General features: G+C 42.1%; 1 protein-coding gene across 1 annotated transcript; it reads left to right on the forward strand.

Annotated features, from left to right (window-relative positions):
• Positions 1-1684: 1684 nt before the first annotated feature.
• On the forward strand, positions 1685-20312 carry LOC107389637 (probable ribonuclease ZC3H12C). The gene is made up of 6 exons (XM_015965878.3): positions 1685-2098; positions 13191-14066; positions 15458-15597; positions 15773-16007; positions 16238-16344; positions 18045-20312. Exons 2-6 carry the CDS (start codon positions 13303-13305, stop codon positions 19484-19486), a joined length of 2688 nt encoding a protein of 895 aa, XP_015821364.1. The 5' UTR covers positions 1685-2098; positions 13191-13302; the 3' UTR covers positions 19487-20312.
• The last annotated feature ends 654 nt before the right edge of the window (positions 20313-20966 follow it).

A 20966-nucleotide genomic window follows, 5' to 3' on the forward strand; every position in this document is an offset into this window, starting at 1 on the left:
ATTGTTGGATATTTTATGATAGCTACAAGCTTAAATCCATCCATCCATTTTCTGAACCCGCTTGTCCACGTAGGGTTGGGGGGCTGGTGCCTATCTCCAGCAGTCAATGGGCAATCAGACGGGGTACACCCTGGACAAAGTGTCAGTCCACCGCAGGGCAACACAGAGACACACAGGACAAACAATCACACACACACTCACACCTAAGGACAATTTAGACAGACCAATCAACCTAACAGTCATGTTTTTGGACTGTGGGAGGAAGCCGGAGTACCCAGAGAGAACCCATGCATGCACAGGGAGAACATGCAAACTCCATGCAGAAAGATCCCAGGCTGGGAAGCGAACCCAGGACCTTCTTGCTGCAAGGCACCAGCTCTAACCACTGCGTCACTGCGCAGCCCTTACAAGCTTAAATGTTTTGGCCAATTAAGAGATGTCTCCGTTGCATGGACGTTTATTTTTTCAGTTTTTAGATTTCTGCATCTCTGATTCTTGGTAATATATGAAAAATGTGCCAGAAAGCCTTTGACTATCTACAAAGGCACACACCTGTTATTTTCAAAGTAAACTAGTTGCAATAATGTGGTTTAATTTCCTTTAAGTGGGCTTGTTTTGTACATAATCTGATTTTTGATACGACGTGATATAAAAAGCTCTGCACCGCCTCAGTGAGGGTAAAATCACGTGCCAAATTGTGTCAGTATTTTTAATTCTTGTAATTCTAAAACCAACACAAGTCAGTAAAAAAGGCTCACCTGTGTCTCCAAAGCTCTGTCTAAACAAAGAAGCCATGCTCCAGGTTGTTCCTGTCCCTTTCATTTTATTTGTTTTTCATTTCACAGACTGCTCACACACCTGCTAACTTTCCATCAGACACACACACACACACACACACACACACACACACACACACACACACACACACACACACACACACACACACACACACACACACACACACACACACATACACATATTGGTAGCTCACACTACCTTTAACATAATTTATCTCATTGTTGGAGTCAAACAAATCCCCCTCCACCACTCACGATCCACCCATGAGACAAAAGGATGGAAGGCATGCAGCCGTCTCCAGTGGGCCAGGTGCTCCACAGAGCTCATATCTGGGTCCCATGTGTTTTTACTTGCTTTTTCTACTTGTGTGTGTGTGTGTGTGTGTGTGTGTGTGTGTGTGTGTGTGTGTGTGTGTGCGTGCGTGCGTGCGTGCGTGCGTGTGTGTGTGTGTGTGTGTGCGTGCAAGTGTGTGTGTGTGTGTGTGTGTGCGTGCGTGCGAGTGCGTGTGTGTGTGTGTGTGCGTGCGTGCGAGTGTGTGTGTGTGTGTTTGCTCTAGAGATGGTCTGTCTGTGAGCGTGTGTGTGGCGTGTGTGTTTTCCCTAAACATGGTGTGTCTGTGTGCAGCTGCCTGCCGAGGACCATCCTTTGTGTACCCCTCCCCACCATTGTCAGCTCACACCCTCTCGTCCATTCATGGCCTTAGCTGGCGCATGGACCACTGATGTGTGTGTGTGTATGTGTGTACGTGTGTGTGTGTGTGTGTGTGTGTGTGTGTGTGTGTCTGTGTGTGTGTGTGTGTGTGTGTGTGTGTGTGTGTGTGAGTGAGATAGGGGGTGGGGGTGGAGAGGGGTGGAGTTATTTTACCATTTCATAGTGTTTTGGGGGGTTCAGGGAGTGAATGTGATCAGAGTGTACAGAAGAAGACAGCAAAGTGGAACGTATGTCAGGCAGAGATCTGCCTTTGGATTGGTCAGTGTAGGAGGTTTGCTGTGAGGAAGGGTTGGTAGATGAGTTTCTCTCCTATCTGTGGTTATCATTCTGATGAGTCTGCAGCTTCAGGACGTCCTGCTTTCAGCTCTGTGGGATTGCGGCCTTATTCATACTGGAAACTCATTTCTGTGGATTGGCTCGACTTTTTCCAGCTTTCCACTGGAAAGTGACATTCCCCTTTTTTCACCTTTCAAAGGAAAACTCCAGTAAATGGGCTCACAGGGGCAACTTTTACCAACAAGAGTTGTGGGAAACTCTTCAGAGGTTAGGAGAGAAGCTGCTGTCCTGTTGTTTGACGTGATGTTGTGTGGTAAGTGCTCAGGTTATTTTATACTTTTTTACACACATCCCATAACTTTACAATATAATGATCCTTTTAATTACTCAGATTTCTGTTTATTTTTATTTTTATTTTTAGAATTATAATTTTTGTGCACAAAATAGTTTTTCTATAGATTTTAATTGATAGCTAATCTTTCTCCCAATACAATGATTTGCATTAATATAACCATGAAAATATCGTTGGAGCTTGTATTTTATTTATTTATTTTTTTTACAAATGCAGGAAAAATGTGTTTTGGTTTTAAATAACTTGTAAAAAGCCCCAAAGGGACATTGAGAGGGAAATATGCTCTTTGAAGCATAACTGAAGTTACTTTTACAAGATCCCTGAAAACAATGCATGATCTCCAAATTCTACCAAAACCACAAAAAAGAATCTTCCTCTGGAACTATTTGCTGCTAAGTCCTGTAAATATGATCGCTCTGGTCTTCCTGCTAAAGGTGAAGTCAGTAATTCATACTTACACTTTTGTCTCTGACATTCCTGGTTTTATTGGATGTAAACCAGACATTTTAATATGCAGAATTCAGAGTTGAAGCTGAGTGCCCCCCCCCCCCCACCACCACCACCACCACCACCACCACCCTAAGGCACAGACAGACAGACAGTGGTGAAATGTACGACTAAGAGTGAATCTGGACCACCAGTTGCAGCAGAGAGGAGGATGAAGAGGGGGATGCTTTCAGGGTGTTCCCCTGTGGCTTCAGTAGGCATCTGTTGCCCCCCTCCCATACCCACACCCCACCCCCTCTTTCTGCCCCCTCTTTGTCCCCCCCTCCCAGCCAGTCGCTGGCATGGCAGACTGGCTCAGCGCCGGGCTCAGCCAGCAAATGGCAGCCGTGCAGCGAGCCAGCCCTGAGGGACTGGTCCAGGTCTGATCTCTGGGGAGCCCCCCCCCCCCCCCCCCCAAGAGGGGCTAACCCGGGATCATGACACATGCAGGGAAACATGCAACGCAGAAACAGCACGGGCTGGATGGGTCACCAAGGTGGAGGATGCAGCATCTGCTCGCTGTGGCGAGACCCAAACATTTTCACAGGAAGCGTCTGACAAAAGCAGATGTTTACGGCAGGTTTGAAATCATAACCACAGAATTATGTTTCTAACCTCAAAATCAAATAACTGAGAAGGTTTGTCTTCTAAGCAAAGTATTTATAGAATCAACATGGCTTCCAAACATGAAAGTGTCTTACGTGGGAGTGTTTTTCTGTAAAAAGTGTCAGAAACAGCTCTGGAGGACCTCTAAACATCAGCAGCATAAACAAAGATCTAAAACTTTTCATAAACAAATGCTGAGGATCCGAACGATTTTCGTTTTAAGTTTGAGCATTAAGCCTGAAAACAAAGTTTAATCTGCTTAATGTTTTAAATGACGTAGTTATGCTGCTCACATTAGTTTCTACGTTGCTTTGAAGCCTTTGTTTTGATTTCTTAGTTGTTGTGTCTTTACTGTTTCTGCTGACTCGTCAAAGATTCCATCTGCAACTGATGCGGGTGGGTCTGCATCACCAGCCATGATGTGCATGTGTGTGTTTTGGGGGTGAATGGGTTTAAAAGCCCCCTACGTCCGTCTGTGCATGCTGCTCCGGCCTCAGAGAACAATGCTCCCATCACAGGGGGACAGATTGGGTGGCAGCTGCATTGTTGAGGGACGGCAAGCCAGACACACTTCTCTCCCCCCCCCCCCCCCCCCCCCCCCCCCCGCCCACCGCCCTCCACCTCTCCAACACACACAAACTCACTCTCGCTCTTTCCTTTTGTACTTCTTTTGTGTTTGGTGGACTAAATTATTCCAGTTCTCTTGTGGCATTCAGGATGACAAACAGCGGCGCGGCAGATTAGACGTCGGGGTCGGAACACAAAGAGGCCCCCGCTTTCCGGTCCGGAGTTTCTCTTTCGAACTGTGGATAAAACAGGACAAGCCGAATTCTGCTTTTTTATGTCAGTGTTAGAAGAACAGGTGGATGAAAATCATTCTCTTGGTTCACGAAGTTATAGTATACCAAAAATACAAAATTATCAGGAAACTGTAGAAGATTTCACCAGGGAACCGTGCCCCTCCATCTGGGTGCCTCAGATTTCCTGCTGATAAAATATTTTGTCTTCATCTTTTTGTAAACTTGTGTGTGAAAATCTAGTTGAAGCATTTCCTTCCTTCAGTATAAAATGACATACGTGGGTTTTGTCGTTTGTATGCTAGCTTTACGTTGATGAGATCGCACACTCTTGAACAACATGAGGTAATTTTTTGTTAAATCAAGGCCAGTCAAAATGGCACACACACATTCACTCACCGGTGGTGATGAGCTACGATGTAGCCACAGCTGCCCTGGGGTGCACTGACCGAGGCACGGCTGACGAGCACAGGTGCCACCGGTCCCTCTGATCACCACCAGCAGACAAGGCGGGTTAAGTGTCTTGCCGAAGGACACAACAGCAGCATTTTCTGTCGAGAGCCGGGATCTATCCCACAACCCTCTAATTACTGGGCAACCCACTCTACCTCCTGAGCTTCTGCTGCCCTTTTAGTTCAGTTTGGTCTGTTAAGGTGGTTTTCCAGGAACACTACTCAGAGCAACTCGGACCGATGCAGCTCAGCCCGACCGCTGTTCTCAAGGGCACGGTTCGGTATTTTCCCTCTACTTCTCCCCTATTTTTAGTTCCTGCTCCGTTGAGGTACCTGGCAAGGCTGAGTCGGGCCGGCAACGTGATTCTGGCCGCTGGTTGGCTAGGGGGCGGAGTCACTGGTTGCTCTGGAGTTTTTTGCTTTCTGTCTCAGTGCCTGCAGCCGTTTCCTGGTTCAGAGTCTGACAAAAAGCCATAAAACTGAGCAAAATGTCGAACACATCTCTGTGAATGAAGCTGGCATGGGAGCAAAGCTACACTCAGATGGGCTGATTCAAACCACGCTGTGCAGAGTTGTTTTTAGGCTGAATGGTGCTCCTGGAAAACCACCTTCAGCTTGAAACTAATTTTACTAAAATATTTTTGAAGTTCATATTCAGGCATTTTCATCCAGCGATTCTAGTATTAAAAACATAACTTTTACTGTTTTACATGACAAATAACCACCAAAGTGTTCAATTCCGCCACCTGATAATTTACAAAAATGTCCACAGTCTTTGTCAAATTTGATCTTTGGGTATTTTAATCGTTATTGCTGGAGGTGGTCAGAGGAACCGGAGGCATCTGTGTGTGGCACCCTCGCTTCTGTTAGTGTACCCAGGGCAGCTGTAGCTACACCACGAGCATGTGAGGGTGTATGAATGACCCTAGAAGGCACTATAGAAATACAGAAACTAATGTCTGCTTTAAAAGCCTATACACTGTAAACCCAAAAGTTCAAATAATCAAATATATTGAGTAGATAAAACTCATAATTAAAAAAAAATGTTTTTAGAAATCAAATGTGTTGAGTTTGTTCAACCTTTTCCTTGTTTTAAGTACATAGAACTCAAACGTTTTAATTAAGTGAACTATTTCTTTTTTAAGTAAGCACTTAAATTAATCAATAAAGACAACTTAACCTTAATGAGTATATTAACCAAAAAAGATCGATTTATTATTTTATGTTTCTACATTATTCCATTCATCTTTACATCAACCCTAAAGTGTGTCTGATAAACAGACTTGTATATTATTTTAAATATTTGTGGATTTACAAGAAAAACAACCACAAACTAGCAATTTTGTTGGATTTCAGGAACAATAAACAACTGGTGGGCATGGTGCATTGTGCGTAGTCATGTTTTCAGTTATTTAGCTCAATTTTGGGGTGTTTATGCATGTTCATTGTGGAGGATTGTTGTTCTCAGTTATTATTTTGTTCAGTGTTGCAGATGTGGTATCACTTTTTGTATCATGTTGGCCCCATAAGCGAGGAGGTTGGTCAAAGTAATGCTGTACGGCTATGCCGTCCCATTGTTGTTAATACTGTGGTTGTTCACACCAGATGTTCTTGACTTGACTTTGAGTGTTCCACTTTCATTGGCTGTTAGCATTTATGGGTGTGTGAGTCATGATCTGGTGTTAGTTACTGCCTTCACCAGCCTGCCACATTGTCATTTTTAAGTAAATTCAACTTATTTGGGTTAGGGTTTAATAGGTCCATTTAGAGTTCATTAAAGTTATATTAATTAAGTTAGTAAAAACATGTAATAAAGTTCAAATAAAATAAAATATGCAAGTTTAGTGAAATTAAACTTTGTAAGTTGCTTAAGTGCTAAGTTATAGGTTGGAGGTAGTTAAATGCTTTGATTTTATTCAGGTCATTTTTTTAGGTTATGGTAAACTTATAGTTTTTAGATAAGTTAACTTAAAAATTATTAGGTAATCAGTTTCCTCATAAATTTTGAGTTCAGTGAACTTATTCAGGGTTACAGTGTAATTCCTTGCAGAAATAGCCTGTTGCTGAATAAATTACATTTTATAAAGTGAATCATTCAAAATATTTAATTAAGGATGAAAACTTTGGTAAAGTGAACAAAGATCATCATACAGGTGAAACTCAAATATGGTGCAAAAGTCAATTTATGTCAGGCTTAGACTGAGAGACCATCTAAAGCAGGGGTAGGGAACCTATGGCTCACGAGCCGTATGTGGCTCTTTTGATGACTGCATTCGGCTCTCGGATAATTCACAGAAAACACAGTGTTTAACATAAAAAACATTCTCGTGCATTTTAGCATCTATCCATTTTCTACCGCACCTGTTTAAGCAACACATTCTCACTCCCAGCACGTCAAAAACAAACTCTGCGTCAAAGTCCTGATGCCAAAAGTGCCCTTTTTTGTCACTTATGTTTGAAAAGGGGGTTTACTCCTTTCTGACTGCAGATCCTGATGCAGCGTAAAACTGACGCGATGGGATGTCCGCTGCTGCGGCACTGAACCAGCTCATTTAACCACACCTAAACCTTAACGTTTTGCTATTTATAACCTTCCCCTCACCCTCATGCTAACCTTAACCCTCTTGCTACCTAAAACGTTACTCTTACAGTAACCAAGCGTTTGTTTCCCATGCATTCTGACTGTGAATTTTCGCATTTGCCACCCAGAACAAACCATCTGGCGAGGGGGAGGTAACAAATACCCTTTACTTCTAACCTTGGTAGTCAAAACTTCCCCCTCACGTTGCCTCAGTCCAAATCCAACTAATTTTACATGGGAGACAAACGCTTGGTCAGTGTTTCCAACTTAGTGAATTTGTCGCCATTTCTAATGACTTTTCAGACCCCTCAACGACTTTTTTTTTTTAAAAAAAAAGCGCCTAGCAACAAATCTGGCGACATTTCTGACCCCCCTCAGCTACTTTCACTACAACTTTGTTGCCGACTTTACCTGCAGATAAGAGATGTATCTGAAGCGAAAGGACCGTCCTTCCGTCCAGAGGATCAGAAAGAAAAGGATCTGCGCATGCGCGTGCAGGCAGCGTCACACTCGCACATGGCTGCTGGCTTCTCGCACCACTTGTGGTGCATTCAAGGAACATTGGAACTCTATGATGAGTTCAATAACGTAGCACATTTAAAACTTTTATAAAAAACAGAATAATACTGTAAGACAAACACCTCAGGTCATTGGCAGTTTGCAGGTAACATTTCTGAATACTAAATACGGCCTGCTTCTTTTTACACAACTGTACTAAAAGCAAAAAAAACGAACAAAAGTAAAAAATATATTATTTATTAGGTCAATATATAGCACTGAATCACAACCGAATACATCTCAAGGCACTTGAAAACTACAAGAGAAAATTCATTTTATTTCAATCATTCATACATTCCTATCTATTTAATATTTTTGTGTTTAAGAGTTCCATTCTCTTCAGACAAAATAAAAATATTCCTTCCATTTTTTGTGCCATCTTGACTTGATGTTTTAAAAGTTGCTGTTTTGTATTTTATGGGTTTTTTATTTTAATAAAATATTTAAAAAATAAATTAAATTTTTTTTTTCATAAAATCACACGGGTTTTATTTGATTTACTCTACAAGACCGGTGATGTCATGACACAAATGTGGTGACATCATCACGCAAACCATACAACGTCATCGTGTTGTATGCAAATTAACACGTGACGTCATCTGGCGACGTCTAGCAACTTTTGGGGGGAACTTCAGCTACTTTCAGTAAAAAAACTGTTGGCAACTCTTCGCTTGGTCACTGTAAGGGTAAAGTGTTCGCTAGCAAGACGATTACGGTTAGGATAGGGGTGAGGGGAAGGTTAAATAACAAGAGGATAAGGTTGGGTGAGGTACATGAGCTCATTTGGTGCCCTGGCTGCGAACATCCCATTGCGTCAGTTTAACGCTGCATTGGGATCTGCAGTTAGAAAAGGGAAAACCCTCTTTTTGTACTTAAGCGACGAAAAAGGCACTTTTGGCGTCAACGAGCTAGAGGTGATGAGAAAATGTTAGTCTTATTTAAAATTGCACGCATTTAGTTGTATTCGGTGTTTAAAAAAATAATAATATAGACGTATGGCTCTCAGGGAAATACATTTCAAAATATTTGACTTTCATGGCTCTCTCAGCCAAAAAGGTTCCCGACCCCTGATCTAAAGGCTCAGGAACCTTTGCATGTGTTTGCATTCAATAGCAGATTAGAGTGACAGTTTGAGTCTATAATATTGAACCTTTTGATTAGATACTAGTTGTCTGAGATTCAGAATGTGCGGTTTTCATGAGCTGTGAGCCATAATCCTCTCAATTATAACACATAAAGGCTGAAATATCTGACTTAGAATGAGTCTATTTCACATGTTAGTTTCACCTTTTAAGTTGAATTACTGACTTAAATGTAGTTCACCCTGCAGAGCGCTGCATGTGTGTTAATTCTCTCATCTTGACAGACTGCACAGCTGCTTTTATTTACCTGATGAGAAGAAATAAATGCAGTATTATTATTGCTATTCAAGCTGTTATTTATTATTGACCAGTTCATTCGATGCTTGATGGAATATTCTGGTGTCGGTCAGACAGATAAAAACTGTTAGTCACCCAAATGCAACAGGTTTCCAGCCTCCCACAGTCTGTTCCTGAAAACTAGTCAGTAACGTAAATGAAAGTCATCCTTTAAAAATAAAAATTAAATACTACATCTCCCTTTTGCCACCGGTTTATTATGTTTCGTGCATCTTTCTGATCCTCTGTTTGTGGGTGAACTAAAACAACACCAGCGAGAATGTCTGAAGCTGAAGCAGTTTGACGTTAGGAAGTACCCCACAGAGGTTTTTCCACAGATAACAAACCTTCACACGAACTGTCCGATGCTGTTTGGTGTGTGAAAGTGATCTGCGCTGTCCTTGTCACCACAGCTTTCTGTGTGACTGCTCAGTGGCTTCCGTCCTGCGTGAACATGCAGTTTTGAGTTGAGCAAAAAGACAAGAATGAATGGGTGACCCTTGGCACGGAACCAACTGGTGATAATCTGTAGCACAACAATAAACAAAAGGTTTGATGCAACAGGGATTTCCATACGTCAGACTAGTAAACATGGCCCAAATCCAGAGATAGTCATTATTATTGCACGTGTTTGTGTCCCTAACATACTGGAGGCTAGTGTTAGCTTCAGCTAAAACCTCTAGATGCAGCCACTGGGTAAACACAAGTGACTTTTCCTTCAGCTGATACTTTTTTAAGACCGAATCTACCGACAAACCAGTTTTTACTTGTTGTAGAAATATGATGGCTCACTCTGGATTTAACATGCAAGCTGGATGTAAAAATGCTCTTCTATTCCTATTTGCTGCGTTTGTTGCCAATAGAAAAGAGATGGAGAAATGCTCAGATTAGAAAAGCCGTTCAGATCTACGTCACATTGTAAATTCGTGTTCATGGACTCGCCCGTTTGGCTCCCGATGGGGATGGCTGTTGTTGGTTTAGCCTCCAGGAGAGAGAGGAGCACGCCTCAGCTAGTAAGCTCATTATTAGCATTAGCGACTCCACAACACAGCAGAACTCCTCCAGGCTTGTGTTGTTTGTGGGGATAAAACATCAACACTGCACAGCAAACAGTCAGCGGAAGAGTTGTGTTGCTGTTGGAGAATCAGAGGAGAGATGTCAGAAAATAAGACTCCTGCTGTTTCTGCTCCCCTCTGCTCTGGCTCTCTTCTAATTCCTGAAACAGTAAGAATTTTTCAACATAAATCAACTCACAAAGCATTCTTTTATACTAGAAACAACTGCAAATTGTTGAAAACAATGAGTGAACTTTGTCTTTAAAGAATTAGAATGTAATGTTTATAATATCATCTCCCTGTGATAGACATGAGAAATGTACAGGAAGTCCCCCCACCTCTCCTACTGCAATCAGGCACCAGCTCACAGACATTATAGGCATTAGCAGTTAAGATAATGAATGAATGAATGAATGAATGAATATATCATTACCTGTAGCACCGGTAGATAACAAGTTCTTAAAATAAGTTTCTTTAAGCTTTGTTAATTTGTATGAAACATTTTTGTAGTTTTAAATCCTTTTCTTGAGCCAGTAGGTCCTAAAATGACCCTTTATAGGCCACCCAACCCTATCGCCCCCTCTGGCCAGAATATTCCACTTGCAATTCCTGCCGCTCTGTTGGGACTTGGAAAAACTGAGCTGACGTACCTGCAGTCTGCTTCCAACACGTTTCCTGCGTGTTTTAGATCATGAACACAGCTGATTTGTTTTATTTAGTGATGAATGTAGACGCTAAAGGCTGGGGAGATTTTTCGGCTGTTAGATTAACGTGTTAGAAAGACGAACGCACAGCGAGGAGGTTCTGGTTTTATAAGTGGACACTAGAGTGTGCTGATATAATGATACTCATAGATATAAACACAATATCATGTTACATCTTACTCTACTTCAACATTCACTTAAAAGTACTGAGGCACTGTGTGAACACTGTGTTTTTCAAAGATAACGTGGACTTAAGTGACAATTTGTTCTTTCTTTTCCAGTCATTTATGATGTTTATCCGCTGCTGTGTTTGGGATCATTGTCCGGTTTTACGACCCAATTCAACCAAAGCTGTCAACCAAAAGGATTCATGTTAGACTTCAGTAACAACTGCAAGGAGCCCAAACCATCAGCCCTCCACCACCATGCTCTGCCATTTGTGCTGAAACACTATATTTCGGTCTCTCCAAATACCCAAGCTAAGCATTATGGGTAAAACACAAGTACTTGGGTCTTTTCTAAAGGTTTTATGGTTATTTGTGTTTCAATGTTACAAGTCTGAGCTGTGCTCTCATTCCCTATTTAGGCTTTAGTTTAATAATTTCATTTTCTCCAGCAACCCTTTTAAACAAGCCTTACTTATTCGGTCTTTTCCTAATTATTGCGTCAACAAATATTTAAGACATTCTCTGAGAACTGCAGATGTCTAACATCAAGGTAAACTTGTCTGGATGTCCCTTGTTGGAAAATGGGCAGCAGTCGCCATTATTTTCTATTTTTCTACTATTTTGTCACAATGTACAAGAATATAGTAAAAAGTCAACCATTGTGATCAGGATTGCCAGTAGAAAATGTAAAATGGAGGTGCTGAGGAATGTAAAAAAATAAAGGGTACAAGTGTATATGTGAATGAGCACCTTACGAAGAGAAAGTCTGAGATCGCAAGGCAAGCAATATTATGAATGAAGTCAATGAAAAAAATGCATAAAATATTAAAGGTTATTACTGTTTATAAATCATGAATGGGGATTTGAATATATTCTCATAAATGTCAATAATGGTGTATAAATTATGGAATCGGTATGCTATTCGAAAATTTAGTTTCAAATTGTTTGGGGGGTTGGGGTTATAAGCTTATGCTTCTGCCTGTACCCATTTTAGAATTGTATAAATTGTATGTTTACTTGTGTTTACTTGTAAACCTTCAAATGTTTTTTATTAATTATATTATATTATATTATATTATATTATATTATATTACATTTGGTTATATTATATTTTATTATATTATACATTATATTATAAATATATTTTAATATTTTATATTTTATTGTATTCTGTTATATTATATTATATTATATTATATTATATTATATTATATTATATTATGTACAGTGATGGGCTCTGGATTATTCAGAAAGCCTTTATGATGCTTTGTAGACTGATGGGAAGATTCTCTACGGTCGTTGCTGATGCCTTTTCGCCTGGTATTGTGTTAACACATGCCAGTATGCTCTAGACCAGCAAACTCACACATTTATTTCTTTTATAAAATACCTCACTCTGATGATGATGACCAGTAAACCAAGTTATGGTTTTTATTTCATCTGAAGTTAATGGAATGAATTGTTTCTGCATTGAGCTCAGTTTTTGTAATGACAGAGTTTTACATTTCTTGCGTTCATCTGTGCTTATTTTAGGATCTGTGAGGGTTTTCATGCTCTATTCACCCACAAAATGTTGCTTTGAGTAAAAAAAATAATTTAGGTAAATCTAATTTTTTTTGACAGACTGAAAATGTTGCAGAATGACTTTGGATTACATTGATTAAACTGTTAACCTAAGAAAGCGTCTGTGTTTTATGTTTCAATGCTCTCCACTGCAAACCTGTAAATGGAGTTTAAGGAGAGGATGCAGCTGTGAACCCACTCACCTAATGTAATAGAAGTTAGTTCCCTTTAGCGGGTACTTCAGCTTAAGCTAATGTGTGATTTTTGTTTTTTTTTTGCAAGGAACTCAATAGGCAAATCAGGTAGGCGTGTCAGGGAGGTTTTGCTTCGACACATCTTAGATAGATGGAAGTAAAGCTGCTCTGAGCACCATTTTTTACTTAGAAAGTGGTTATTTGTGTTATTTTTGGGACTTGTCTCAAAAAATAAACAAAGCTAAACTTATAAACTCTCCACTGTAGTTTCATGATGAAATTACCTTATTTAACAGAAACCTGTTGATCTGACAGCGCCTTGGCTGCTGGAAATGTGTTTTTTTTTCTCAGTGATGAAACCGGCGTACTCTGGTTTAGTTTCACTACCTTGCATTCTGCACTAGCTATTCAAATGAACATGCAAATTCAGGCATATTTTCCTCGCACCTAACCTGCAGTTCTTTCCTCCCAGCTTCCTTCTCAGGATGAGCCAGTGAGCAGCCTGATCTGAGCAGAAGTGGTTGTGTCGAACGGGTGCTGCGGAGGTCAAAGAGGAGGTGGAGCTGAATGTCTGAGAAGGATTCATGGGCCTGAAGGACCATCTGGAGGATGGAACAGGCCACATCCTCAACCTGGGACTGGATCTGGACTATCTCCATGTGGATGGTGCCGACAGGCAGGTTGGCTCAAACGTTTCAAAAGCTTCTAGGGTCTTGCAAGTCCACGGTGGTGCACAGAGCAGGAGCAGTTCTGGTACTGGTGTGAGTACTATAAGTCTAAGTACAAATTCAAGTTGCAGCTGCAGTAGTAGTTGCAGTACTTTTTCAGAAGAGAGCGCTATTTCTGACAATGAAGATGAACGGCTTCAAAATGGGAGCCTTTCTGGGTGCAGGGGCTCAATTCAAGATCACCAGCAGGAGTCCTCTTTAGACGGTGATCTGGTCAGGCTGGACCTGGCACCAAGCCCGTTCTCTGGAAACACATCTCAGTCCGGATCATCACCGCCCTCTGACCCCGTCTCAGACTACCGCACCAAGGTTGAGTTTGCCCTTAAGCTGGGCTATTCTGAAAACCTAGTGCTGTTAGTGCTTAAGAAACTGGGCCCACATGCACTCATCAATGACATTCTGGGAGAGCTGGTCAAACTGGGAACCAGGACAGAGATGGAGCAGCCTAGAGGTCCAACTGCATCCCAGTCTCCTTCTTCCTCCTTGGCCTGTTCCTCCTCCTCTTCCTCTTCCTCCAACTCTTCCCTGGACTGCTGTCAGCTACTGAGTCCGTCCCCTCTGCTGGACGGCAAAGACAACCTTCGGCCTGTTGTGGTGGATGGAAGCAACGTAGCTATGAGGTCAGGTTTCCACTCTATTTTCTAAGTTGATGTTCTGAACTGCTGAGTGATGCAAAAGGTTCAGACAGTCAGAACATTCCTTCCTGTTATCCTGTGAGCCTTTGTCGGTGTAATGCATTATTAAATCTAACAAACAACATCCCAAGTCTCCTGGCTGGCTCGCCATTCTGTAATGATTTAAATTACATGTTATTTAATAAGCCATAAGACGTAGGATTCCATGGGAAATATGAAATCAACCTTATGGATCTGTGAGGTTATTTTAACCAGAAGATTGGAACTTTTTATTGCAGGGATTAGATAACAGCTTCGTATTAATTCAGAGACAACAGAAGAGTCAGGTTTTAAAAGTTTAAAGATTTATTACTAAACAAATTAAAACTAGACTAACTTTAACACTAAATGTATGGTGTAACTAAGGTGAATGAGACAGAGAATGGTGTAATGTGGAATGTTGCTCAGAACCAGCAAATCCGGAGAAACGATTAGTTCTGGTGGGAAGTGAAGGTGATGTCTTCACGTTAAGCTTTGGTTAGGAGATTCATAAACACGTTCAACGCCATTCTGTCTGTCTATGTACCCTTAGCGGAAGTCCCCGTCTAGATCAGGAGGTGTAAAGGTCCAGTTTGATCTTATGGAGCCGAAGTCTGTAGAAGCAGCCACGGCAGCCGACCAGACCAGTCTTGAGATACTCCCGGGTCATGACAATTTTACTGCCATCTGGTGAGACCCAAACCTGGGTCTTGATGGTTCAGCTTTTATTCTGAAAGGAACCGTTGCAGCAGGTGGAACAGCAACAGATTTATCCAGCTTGTCGTTGGTTCTTTCGGCTGAAGAGGAAAGTTACGGATTGGCCACTCCGACAACTTCTCTAGAACACTTTGAACTGGCGTTAAAGATGACGTGGGCATAGTTTTATAATTTGGATGTTTTGGTTTATGGTCAAATGAAAAGTTGACAGATTTACCAAGCACCACCAAAACCACACCTTCGTCAGGGCAGATTCTGATTGGATCAGTAAAACAACTTGTTGTCTCTTAACGCTACGTGAGATCAGTCCTAGTGGAAACATTTAAAGTCATATTACTTATTATATTCTATAGGATTATAATAAAGTAATTAATATTTTGATTTCACAGATTGGTCACATCTTATTATTGACTATCACTTTGTTTGATTAGCTTTATTAAAAATAGAGTTCTATGATTTATTAAAAGGAGAGTCGATTCTTCATTCTTCTGTTGAGCTGAAAAGAAGCAGTTTATAACAAATGCATGAGACCTTGAGGCCATACCTCATGCAGACTAGTCCTGTGTCAGAGGAGAGGGGGAACAGTCATTTCATTCTGTTACAACAGCAACGTTTCCATTGTTTCATTTTTGTTCGTGCAGTCATGGGAACAAGGAAGTGTTCTCCTGCCAAGGCATCCAGCTGGCTGTTGATTGGTTCTTGGAGCGAGGGCACCGTGACATCACCGTTTTTGTTCCAGCCTGGAGAAAGGAGCAGTCACGACCTGATGCTCTAATCACAGGTACACATCTATCACACCTCTCAGAAACGGTTTCGTGTCAAAACAGAAGAAAAAACAAAAGCATGTTCTGACACGTTTTGGTGAGGACTCGTCCCTTTCACTAGCTGAAACTAAAAGAACATCAGCCTCCTATGTTGTTTTCACTGCTTCCCTGAATTGCTGTCTCTCTGTTCAGACCAGGAGATCTTGCGGCGGCTCGAGAAAGATAAGATCCTGGTTTTCACCCCATCTCGACGTGTCCAGGGACGCCGCGTGGTCTGCTATGATGACCGATTCATCGTCAAACTGGCCTATGAGTCAGATGGTATCATTGTTTCCAACGACAACTACCGAGACCTGGCCAATGAGAAGCCAGAGTGGAAGAAATTTATTGATGAGCGTCTGCTGATGTACTCCTTTGTAAATGACAAGTAAGCATCCCATGCCAGATGATCCCATCACTGATACAAACTGCAGGGTTTGGCTTCTGGGTACTAAAGGCTTACCCGACCTGTCAGGAACAGAGCAGTGGTTGGTGTCGCTTAATATAATATCAGATTTATTTGTGCCTTGATACTTCAAAACAGAAAGAAAAACTTAAAATAATCTATAATTCTTGCAACATTAAAATTTGGATCCTCCTTTCTAACTGTGGAATTAGATTCATGCCTCCGGATGACCCACTGGGACGACACGGACCGAGTCTGGAGAATTTCCTGAGGAAGAGGCCGGTTGCTCCTGAATCTAAGAAGCAGCCTTGTCCTTATGGTCAGTTAGGCAATTCTGTTCCATTACATAAAAATAAGTTTGACTAAAGATTGAATAGAAACGCAGCAGGGTGTGAATGTTTGGGCAGCCTTGTTTATCTTCATGATTTTCCTATGTAAATTGTTGGTTATGGTAAAAATGTTCAGTTAAGTATGTCACATGGGAGACACACACAAGGATATCTGAGAAGAGAAACAAAGTTTATAGGATTTACAGAAAGTGTGCAATCATTTATGCAGGTGTATATAAGTTTAGGCACCAAGAAAATGAACTCAATATTTAATAGATCCTCCTTTTGCAGAAATAACAGCCTCCTATAGCTTCCACTGAGAGTCTGCATTCTGGCTGAAGGTATTTTGGACCGTTCTTCTTTACAAAACAGTTCTAGTTCATTCAGGTCTGATGCTGCTGAGCATGGACAGCTCTCTTTAACTCAAACCACAGATTTTTAACGATATTAAGGTCTGGGGAATGAGAAGGCCGTTCCAGAACGTTCTACTTGTTCCTCTGCATGAATGCCTTGGTAGATGTTGAGCAGCATTTAGGGTCGTGGTCTTGTTGAAAGCCCCAGCCCCGGCGCAGCTTCAGCTTTGTCACTGATTCCTGGAAATTGGTCTTCAGCATCTGCTGATATTGAGTGGAATCCATGCGTCCCTCAACTTTAACAAGATTCCCAGTCCCTGCACTGGCCACACAGCCCACAGCATGATGGAACCACCACCATGTTTTAGTGTAGGTAGCAGGTGTTTGTCTTGGAATGCTGTGTTCTTTTTCCTCCATGCACAACACCCCTTGTTATGCCAAAATAACTGTTTTAGTTTCATCAGTCCACAGCACCTTATTCCAGAATGAAGATGGCAAGTCCAAATGAGCTTTAGCAGATCTCAAGCTGCTCTGTTTGTGCTGTGGGTGGAGAAAAGGCTTCCTCTGCATCACTCTCACATGCAGCACCTCCTTGTGTAAAGTGCACCCAATAGCTGAACAACGTACGGAGACTCCATCTGCAGCAAGATGATGTTGTAGGTCTTTGGTGCTGGTCTGTGGGTTGACTCTGACTGTTCTCACCATTCTTCTGTTTATCTGAGATTTTTCTTGGTCTGCCACTTGGAGCCTTAACTTGAACTGTGCCTGTGATCTTCCATCTCCTTAATAAGTTCCGGATTGTGGAAACAGACAGCTGAAATCTCTAAGACAGCTTTCTGTCTCCTTCCCCTAAACCACGATTAACTATCTTTGTGTTCAGGTCATGTGAGACTTGTTATGAGATCCCATGTTGGTACTCTTCAGAGAATATTAAAAGAGAAGGGGAAACACAGTTGGCCTTCTTAAATACTCGTTATCATAATTGGATTCACCTGTATGGAGGTCAAGGGTCACTGAACTTACCAAACCAATTTGTAGCTCCAGTATTTAGTTCTAAAGCTTTGGAGTCCCACCAGAGCCCAAATGTATCCAACTGCCTTTTAAACAGGTTCTGTAAACCTTTTAAACTTTGATTCACTTCTCAAATATCCCTGTGTGCGTTCTTTTTATCGTAACAACCAAATATTTATACAGGAAACACATGAAGACCAACAAGGCTGCCCAAACTCTTGCATCCTGCTGTAAGAACAAGACTCAAACACTGATCGTCAGAAAGGTTCTCATTAAAAAATACTTTGATGTACTCTTTTACAGACTCATTTATTTTGTCTTTTTAGGAAAGAAGTGCACATATGGCCACAAGTGTAAGTTCTACCATCCAGAAAGGGGTAGTCAGCCGCAGCAATCTGTGGCTGATGAGCTCCGCGCCAGTGCCAAAATTTCAGCAGTAGCTTCCAGAGGCCTCCTACAGCATGCCCTGTTGGTGAAGAGCCAAAGTTCTGGTCAATCAGACGAGATGCCTGAAGCTGAACCAAGAAAATGCAAGACACTACCAAACCAGACTCCATGGAGCTCCCTGCCTACTTCCATGGAGGACACGTTTCAGATTCTTCTCAAACCAGAGGAATGTAACGGAAGCAAAAGCAGCAGTATCATTGTAAGACATCCTGCTCCAGGAGGACACCTGGACAGATGGGAGCATCCCAGGGTAGATAGTGAAGGTGGTGGTGGACTAACTGAAGCTTCTAGATCAAGTCAGGCTGAATCTTACCGCAGATGTTCATCTCCAGAGGTGAGATATAGGTCTCTAGTAAAGACCTATTCAAGTCTCAGTCTTGTGGTGCCACAGACCCCAGAATGCATCCTATCAGCTGACCTGCAAGCAGGTTCTCTGGCATCAGATTGCAGCAGTGATGGCAGCCTTGGATCAGACTCTTTCTCTCCTGACTCCACATTGGATGACAGCCCTAAATGTCCCCACCACCATTCTCACCATCAACTCTACTACTCAAACAGGTACGGCCACCAAGCAACCCAGTGTTCTCCTGCTCTGGGTCAGCATTCATCTTATGGATATTCTGTTAGTCACGGAGTTCAAACATCACGTGGGTCTGTCATCAAAGAAAGTCCTCCTTCAGCGTCCTCTCAGGCGTCACCACATCATCTTAAGAATCCCTCAGCCTACATCCCACCCCAACATCAGCATCCATCCTTCAGACGTTTTCCTGGTGAACTACCAACCCAAACATCTACTCCCCGCTCTAATTCTCAGAGTTCCCCCCTCAGCTGCAGCCTAACGGCATCACCAGAAGGTGAGCTCCAGGACTCCAGAGTGTACAATGGTTCACCATTTCATTCTAAAAGAAACTACTTTGGGCAACCTCAGCATCAGATTAACTGGGAGCCTCATCATCAGCCTTCTCCTAAGCCGTGCTATGATCTGTTTTCCTACAAGAGCTTCCCACCTCTATATGGTAAGAGCTGGCACTCTCCCTGGAGCCAGCAAGCTCATCCATCGCCCCGTGGCCTTTCAGCAACCCTCCCACAGCAGCCCCTTCCATCCACCGCATCCCCTAAGAGTCACCTGCTGTCAGAGCACCAGTCTGAGAATGCTGCTTTGGGTCGATACCAGGACTTAAGGGAAAGGCTGTTTGTTAACTTGTGTGGCATCTTCCCATCAGATTTGGTGAGGAAGGTGATGACTAAGAACCCTCATGTGATGGATGCCCAGGAGCTTGCAGCTGCAATTCTGATTGAGAAGTTGCAGCATCCCTCGTGATTGCAACTTATTTTAACCTCCTGATTTTTGCAAGTAAATCTCTTGCAAATAATGAAAATCAGGTTTGTCGCACCCAAAACAAAAACACAAGACATAATGATTCTTCACTTTGCGTTGTCTTTTCATTTAAAGGAATGTGCTAATTATTTCTAAGGGAAATCTGAACACCCCCATACTTTTCTGTGAATCTCCTTTATTTTGAGCACTTAAAATGAGGAAAGGGTTTGACTGTGTGTGTTGAGGGTGAAAATGTTCGTTAGAAACTTTATTTATTTGAGACTTTTAAGTTATTTATATATGTTTAAAATTATTTGGGGCACTTTTGTTCATTGTTGTGTTTTTCCTTTAGTTTTTTTCAAATGGGGCAATCATTTCAGGGTTTAAGGCCTGCCATCTACAATTTTGTCACAGCAACTGCAAGAACTTTTTAAAAAAATATTTTCTGTCCATACTTACTTTAACTCAGCACACAGACCAAATGCTTCAGTGTTGGCTAGCAGGTGCACACGTGTAATTGGTGTGATCTTGTGGATTTTCCCATGACGGAAGTGAAACTCCCAACAACAGCCACCAAAAAAAAAGTCCACTTCAAAACCTCAAGCTGTTGTTTACCACTGAGGTGGCGGCAACTTCTCCAGGACAGTCCTGTCAGCTGACATCATGGTTCATCTGGTTGTAATACAGATTGTTTATAAAAATAATAAATGAGCTAGCTTACACCAATTCAATAAAATAGGCCAATATGCTTAAAGCAACACTTATAGAGCATTTACACTCGGATCAGCTCAGTCTGGGCCGGGTGGAGTAATTGCATTTACATCAGCATTGTTGGTGTGGAGCTGTTTATTTAAGCCCTGCAGGTCACTCTCACACCTACCTACTAGTGGGAGCCTCTGACTGGCGCGGGTAGAATCAGCCAGCGGTGGCTTCCCGCTTGTGCGATTCATTAGCAATCTGTACGCAGTTGGGTTAATATCTTCTATGACTGCAGCTAGCACTGGGCGGAGCTGCAGCGACAGCGCAAGGACTGACCGTCTGCTGTGGACGGGATGCTTTTGAATGGGAGAGGAGCCCACGGCAGTACCGCTGCTCAGTGAGAAGGAAGTTGTGTGTTTCATGTCAAAATCCCTAAAAGTGACACTGCTCATGCACCGCTTTTGTTTACTAACTTGTGGCACAGTCTGCACCCACTGCAGCGTTCATGACGACAGCCTGTCCCCACCTGACCCTGGCAAAGCTGACCAAACAGTAAATGGGACATTAATATGTTTCCTGCTTCTCCCTCCTACTGGTTGAAAGCAGAATTACAACTGTCGTAAACATCCCTGCCAACTAGCCTGTAGTCGGAGCAAACAACGAGCTAACCCTAACACGCCCCACCTGATGCTATACAAGTCATAAAGTAAAAAGATCCACACTGATAGACAAAAAAATATTATTACTTACAAGTCCAGTAGCAACAAAGCCAGGTCACCATCAG

Source organism: Nothobranchius furzeri, chromosome 14, assembly GCF_043380555.1.
Source record: "Nothobranchius furzeri strain GRZ-AD chromosome 14, NfurGRZ-RIMD1, whole genome shotgun sequence".
Lineage (NCBI taxonomy): Eukaryota > Metazoa > Chordata > Actinopteri > Cyprinodontiformes > Nothobranchiidae > Nothobranchius > Nothobranchius furzeri.

Excerpts from the sequence above, each read along its gene's own strand:
- LOC107389637 (XM_015965878.3), top strand. The coding sequence starts at position 13,303 with ATGGGCCTGAAGGACCATCTGGAGGATGGAACAGGCCACATCCTCAAC. Across the intron at positions 15,598-15,772 it reads ACCTGATGCTCTAATCACAG|ACCAGGAGATCTTGCGGCGG; the intron begins GTACACATCTAT and ends CTCTCTGTTCAG. Across the intron at positions 16,345-18,044 it reads GAAGCAGCCTTGTCCTTATG|GAAAGAAGTGCACATATGGC; the intron begins GTCAGTTAGGCA and ends TTGTCTTTTTAG.